We start from the raw sequence: 7,386 nt of genomic DNA, 5'->3' as shown, positions 1-7,386 counted from the left end.
TTAGATAAAAGAGGATATTCAAACCATAACCTTGCTCTAGATACTAAATGATACGATCCTTAGGAAAAAGTATATCTATTTTGAATTTGAATCCTCAATAGGCAAACAAAAATAAATCAGAAAAGAATTTAAAATAACATTAAGGTAAGGGTGGCACAATCTATCAAATTTATAAGTCAAGGTAAAGATTCGCAACAAAGATGTTAATATTTGATAAGAATAATAGTTCTAATAAAAAAACCAAGAGAATCTTCTCTAAAAGTGCAAATGCCTATAATATGACTCAAAAGTGCCTACATATGTATTTGGTGTCATTATATATAGATACAAATATTTAAGCACCTAAATTCTGAAATAAAGCTCAAAGACATCAAATCCAAAAATAACTTGAAAATTTAAAAAATTTGGAATTAAAAGAAACTTACAAATATTTTTTAATCATCTAAATTATTTTATATTTCTGCTCTAAGCCATGATCTTCATGTTCCTTGAATTTCACTCTTCATGGAGCATCATGAGCTTCAAGGAGATTTGTTTTTCCGACACTTTACTCCTTGACTTTATCATGAGTTCTTTGAATTGGAATGACTTTTCTTCAAATTCTTCTTTTATAGAATCAAAGGATAGTCCTTTATTAACCTTAGCCTGAACCAAAACAAGAAGTTGCTCAAGACGTTGAAACTATTTAGGAAGAGGAACCTTCCTCTAAAATTCTTTTGTTCAACACCTTTTATCTATGCTTAGTCCTATAAATAAATATTTGAAATATTTCTTTATCCTTCAATCAAGTTAAGATCAATTTCTTTCACTGAGAGAAAACTTATTGCACTAGTTCAATTCTTCTAAGAAAATCAACTATCCTAGCTTTTTCAACTCCAACTAAACATATAAAACATAAGCCATAGGATTAGTAATCTCTCTAATGCAAATATTATGAAATTCTAAGTTGGTGTTCATTATGAAAAATTAATTAATATTATATGAATAAAGTGCCTAAATCAAGTATAATGATACGTAATTTAACACTTATAACCCTTTAAAAATATGATTAAAAAATTCCTTAAATGAGTAATAGAAATTTGTTAACTCTTCTCCTTTAAACTATGATTCTAATTTATTATCGAAAATAAAATTACCAACTTGTCTCCTTTTATTTTATTGCTTGGGGTGGACTTCCATCTTAAGGAACAATAAACAAATAGAATTTGGAGAAGAAAAATATACATAAAAAAGAAAAAAGCGTGGAAATAAATAACATGTTTTTAATAATTTGTTGTTTTGTTTTCCATTTGACTATATGAACATTTATAGGCATTCTTTTAGCTTTGTTTATTGTGAGGGTGTTCTTCCTCTTTGAATGTTTGCAAATATGATATTTATTTTGAAATTGTTTGTTAAAACATAAGTACAACACTATGATTTTTATTAATGGTTTAATACAACAAAGCTTAAAACATGAAGCAACTAGGTCTGATAGCCGTTCGAAAAGAGTAGATCAAGCAAAAGAGCAAATGCTTCATCTAACAAAGGATAAAACATTATGTAAATCTTCCATTTTGTATGATAAGTGATTAATGATGATCAGATAATAAGAACAAATAAATCTTAAGTTAATGTAATTTTCAAAGTATATTTTTGAATTATGTGATGTAGAAAATATCTTCACTATTTTTCGTTAAAGATATTTGTGCCAAATACAAGCTTTATTCAAATATGTCTTAAGAATCGAGCCAAAAATGTTTTGTCCATTGACTCAAAAATATTTCAACCCTAACTTAGCTATCTGTAGTGTGTGCTTTTATCACTTTTTGGAATAAAAAACTATGAAAAGAAAGTAAGATAATCCATATATAATTCATTGTCTCATCTACCACTCACCTCGTTGAATTGAACTGGAATCGAATTGTTCTTATAAAAACATCATTCTTATTCTTTAACATCACAATAACAAATATATATATATATATATATATATATATATATATATATATATATTTAATATTCTCCAATTTCTTCTAAACAAAAATCTTTCTAAAAAAATTTGTCTTAATTATTAAAAAGCTTAGAGAATTTTAAGAATTTTCAATCTTGTACTTATAGGAAAGAGATGAGGGCTCCATCCAATCTTGTTCCTAATCACATTTTTTCATCAATACTCAAGTTTGAATACTCTTTCACCATGTTCTAAATGAGTTTCCCTATTATAATAATGGTAAATGTGCCGCCCCTTTATTTGTATAATTATTACCTTTAACACTATGGTGCGTGTAAGCCACAAAATTAATGTATATTATATAACTAATACTACTATCCCCTTTCTATTAAAGGAGAGAAAGAAAAAAGCACAAGGCATAGCTCATAGGGTTTGGAAGGAAGATGGAGCCTACCAAATATCTTGCCTGTTTATAGAAGGCCCTACCAATCTGAAAGACACATATACTCATCATGGTGTATTGGATGGTGTTGGGTGAGATAGTTGCTTAAGCCAATATTTCCATCTAAATTCTTTATGTCCCCATCAAAGGACCCAATATATTGTGGGTTTTTCCTTCTCATTTCCCATCATGCAATCTAGAAAAGGTTGACCCTTTGGTCCCACAAAGAGCTGCCCCATAAGCAATTGGACCTCATGTGAGGATATCACTTTCTTATAACTTTTGTGTGTGCGCTTCGTAGGCGAAGGAAAAAGTCTCTTTAACAACTTTTTTTTTTGACAATTTTTTGACAATGCATACGTGACAGTTTGTGATTAGTCTGTTTCAAATATTTTTTTAGAATAAATTCAAACAGACCAATAGAATTGTGACACGTGTCCTGTTGTCAAAAAGTTATTAAAAAAGAGTTGTTAAAATATCATTTTCCGATGAAGGATGAATTTGTGCATGCTTCTCTCGGGTTAGGCTTGATTCCACTCACAACCCTTCACAACATGGAATACCACTCTGCCTAAATGGGTACATCCCATTGCATAATGTTTCTCCTTTTCAAATTATAGGCTGTAAACGCAAAAAAATTCAATACCTATCTTCACAATCGTACCAAGCTTTAGAGATAACGATTCTAGGTTGAAATTCTGATAACGATATTTTATTAATATACTATGAAGTTGCCCATTTGAAAAGTATCATGTGATTTGCATGAAGATTTTTCAAATCTTGGTAATGACAAAAGCAAATTAAAAGACAAGTGTTTAGAATTGTAAAAACATACTTGAATAATTTGTTATAAATTAGTTGAAATTATAAGTACATAAATATTTATGAAGAATATGAATTTAAAATATGAAAAGGTAAGATAAGAATCTAGTAGTGCGTTTGGTGTTTCTCTCATTAAACATATTTATCCTCAATTAAACCTCAAGTTAAGGGTCCAAAATAATACAGAAGTTGTCTAATGAAACATATGAAAGCAACATCTATTAGCGACTAAGATAGTTTTAACACTTCCAAAGATTAATCTTGAACTCTTAGGGGGACAACGTAACATGTTCAATACTTTCACAGTTTTTACTCTAAATATACATGAATGTATTGCAAATCTCACGTTTCCATCTTCTTTTAGGACCATCTTTCAAACATAAGTATATATCAATATATTGTTGTTAAATTCGATTATATATTGAACTTAAGAAAAATGTAGAAAGGGGGGTGTCCTTATAAATAATTAACAAAAAAATTTAATAAAAATTAGTCATTGACAAAGTAATAGATAAATTGATACTAAAAAGATAACACTCATTGCATGAAACCTGAGCTTTCTAAGGTTTCTCCTTAATCATTGCATAAACATTGCCTCTTATTCAGAGGTGCATATTTTGAGAATAGGTAGGTATTTGGTATCCTTTTTTCTGTAGATTCTTTTGAATCAATTTTGACGATGACTGGAATATGTTCAGAAAAGACTACCCCACGATTGTTAAACAAGAATTATCATGGTCAAATAAAAAAATGGTCCAACCTAGTGGGTTTTATAATGCTAAAAGTGCTATTATTTTGATGCTGCGCAATGATTCATGACTAATGAAAGTTCAAGTGGTGTTTTTGAATAATTAACCCAACAAGGGTTGGGTTAGTGATGAAGGAGGCGTGTGTCCTGTTTAGCCTTTACTACCATATTTATCCACTGCTAATTAGTGGAGATTAGATATAGTACTTATAGTAATTTGTTGATTAAGCATTTTTTTGTCACTTTTGTTACTATATATTTTGTGACCTTTTTCCACACAAGCTCATATTTATGCGCAATCATACTTCTTTGTCTTAAATTGCACTTTTCATTTTATTTTTATCCCTCGTCACCTTTCCATTATCTCCTCTCTCATATTCCTATTTTTCAATTAGCTTAGGCTTTTCACTCTGCTTTATAGCAAATTTTTCTAAAAATCAACACAAATCAAACTTAGAGGGATAGGAGAAGCATGGATGCGAGTGAATTCAAGGTTATACGGTAATTAATACTGTTGAAAACTTGATATTGCATTTAATTGTAGTTTTTAATAAATCTATTGTTTTTAAATGTTTCTCTTAAGGATGACAATTTATGTGTCTCGGTTCGTTTCAATTATTTTTGTCCTTTCTTACAATAAAAGAGTTGACCTTTTAATTTTGAACTAGATTGATTTTATTTTTTTCATGTTCACGGGAGAAAATAAATCAAAAATAAAATACTTTATTTTATTAGTGTACACTCCAAGGAACGTACTAAAGGGGCCTGCCAAAAATTACAACACATTCCAACTTGAACAGTTTTACACTCAAAAGAAAAAGAAAGAAGAACAAATACAAAAAAAAACATTAAAAACACGACGGAAAGTACTACAAAACTAACAATGACAATAGTCTTGGAAGATGAATACCAGAAACCTCAAAACAGTAAAATAAGGAAACATATAACAACTTGAAAATTGACGATGAAATTACATGCAAACAAGAACTTCCATGCAATTGAAAGACACTGCCACCAATACTAGTTACCCAAACTAGCCCCAACTCCTCCTAATCCTCCACCACCACCTACACCAGCTACACCTCCAACACCACTAGCACCACCTAAGCCACCACCAACACCGCCTAAGCCTCCACCAGCACCACCACCTAAGCCTCCAACACCACCAGCACCTCCTAAGCCCCCAACGCCACCAGCACCACCTAAGCCCCCAACGCCACCAGCACCACCTAAGCCTCCAAGGCCACCAGCACCACCTAAACCTCCAACACCACCAGCACCACCTAAGCCTCCAACACCACCTAAACCTCCAACACCACCTAAACCTCCCACACCACCTAAACCTCCCACACCACCCAAACCACCAGCACCACCTAAACCACCACCAGCACCACCTAAGCCTCCAACTCCACCACCAATGCCATGGAAGCCACCAATTCCGGCACCGCCACCAATGCCATGGAAACCACCAATTCCGGCACCACCACCAATGCCACCAAACTTCCCAATCCCTCCACCAACCCCACCACCGATTCCACCAAACTTGCCTATCCCTCCAGCGACCCCGCCACCGATTCCGCCAACCTTTCCAATCCCCCCTGCGCCACCACCTACAAAACCACCCATCCCAGCAAATCCTCCAACCCCACCAACCAAAAAGTTCTTCTTCTCACCCACACCCTGGCTCCTTGAAGACTCTGTATGTGACGCGCTTGCATGCACACCTAGAGTTTGTTCTTCATTTTCACCACTACCCTTTGGCACATTACGTGCAGCACTTGCATGCAATGTAACTAGTACAAGCAACACAAGGATACCCCATTTTCCCATCTCTCTCTCTCTCTCACTTACTCACTCACTCACTCACACACTCAGAGAGCTTTTCTGTCAAACTAAAATGTTGATGTGGAAGACATGCATGCAAAAGGGGCTATCTTATACCTGGGAAAGTTAGAAGACAGTTGAGAGCAATAAAAGATAGCAAGTGAAAACAATTATGACTTGTGAGTTTTCGAGAATTGAGAAATCTTTAATGTTTGTGTATCAGAAGGTAGGTAGAATCAAAAGAAGAGAAAATTTAAGAATGTCATGTGCTTGCTCGCATTAAGTGCCACCACCAAGGAAAATGTCAACCAATAACTAAACCGGCCGGTTCGAGGCTCATGTTCAACCAGTCAGATTTTAGAAATTAAATCAATATATATTTTCATGAAAGATTTATGTTATTTAATTTCCATTAGCATAAATTATGTGCTAATGTTATTATTCATTTTTAGATACATAAACATTTTTTTAGTTTAAATTTTATATTTCGTACCTTCTTTTGTCTTTAAATATAAATATTAAAATATATATTATATCAATATATTGAATTGAGTAGTCATTTGTGGTATATGTTATTCAATTTTCATCATTTAAATTCAATCAAAAAACTCTTATCAATTTTTTTTATACGAGTAAAATTAAAGATAAAACTCAACTCATTTTTCATAAGAAAAATTATTTGAACTCAATTTATCTTACAATTCTTAAATAATATTTTATTAAAAGAAAATTGAATTCATAATCTCTTTTATTGTGTCAATGTAAAGATCGGAGAAATTAGTCTAAAGGAAGACAAGTAGCAGCAAGTAAATGGGAGAAAATTTAAATATAAAATAATATAAAATCAAAAATTAAAGTTTTTCCCTATACTTCAGAAAAACTTTCTTTCTCTTCAAGCTCTATCTTTTTCTCATATGTTCTTTTTCTCTCTTATATGTCTTCTCTCCTGCGTTCCTCCTCACTGAATCGTTAGATTTTTTTATTAGGTGGTACCCAACCGTTTCCAATGTGGAGAACTTTGAATCCGACCGATTAACTTTTAGTTCCTCAGCGAGTAAGTTGTTCTTCTCTTTCTCCATACTTTTAGGGCTGTGAGCATGCAACGATTCTGTTCTACGTGTGATTTTTAGTTTCTTTTCTCCACCTTCTAGCTCAAATTTGGTATTAAGAGTTGTTCTTGACCACCAAATGGTGATTTGTAGGTCTTGTTGGGTTCATCGCTGTGTGAGCACTGTTTAGAGTGTTCTAGTGAGTTGTGTCGTGAATCTGAGGTAAGGGGAGCTAAAATACTTCTTTATTTTTGTGGTATGATAGGAATGTATGTTGAAACCTGACTCTGTGTGTTGCTTTAGAATAGTATTTTAGGTCTGATATGTATATGGTGTGGTTTGTGCTGAAACTGAATTCTATGAAGCTGTGTTGTGATGTTTATAACTGTTTTGGATGAATCTTACTGGAGTAATTTGAGCATGTTGGAAGTGCTTGAAGTAACAAAATTGTTATAGTTGAATTAAATGGAAAGTTAAGTGAAATTATAGTGTTATAGGGAAAATTGGAGGAAATGAGGTAGTAATTTTGGGCATGGGTGGTCTTGAGTACAATTGGGTTGTTTGGGTA

At 32.7% G+C, this 7,386-nt stretch overlaps 1 protein-coding gene across 1 annotated transcript; it reads right to left on the bottom strand.

Moving 5' to 3' along the window:
- Window positions 1–4,965: 4,965 nt before the first annotated feature.
- Window positions 4,966–5,775, bottom strand: LOC106770211 (glycine-rich protein 23-like). The gene has a single exon (XM_014656034.1). The coding sequence runs from the start codon at window positions 5,773–5,775 to the stop codon at window positions 4,966–4,968; it is 810 nt and encodes a 269-aa protein (XP_014511520.1).
- Between the last annotated feature and the right edge of the window lie 1,611 nt (window positions 5,776–7,386).

This window comes from Vigna radiata, chromosome 8, assembly GCF_000741045.1.
Source record: "Vigna radiata var. radiata cultivar VC1973A chromosome 8, Vradiata_ver6, whole genome shotgun sequence".
NCBI classification, from domain to species: domain Eukaryota; kingdom Viridiplantae; phylum Streptophyta; class Magnoliopsida; order Fabales; family Fabaceae; genus Vigna; species Vigna radiata.
Note: the sequence above shows the minus strand (reverse complement) of the source record. Positions and strands in the feature narration are given on the sequence as shown.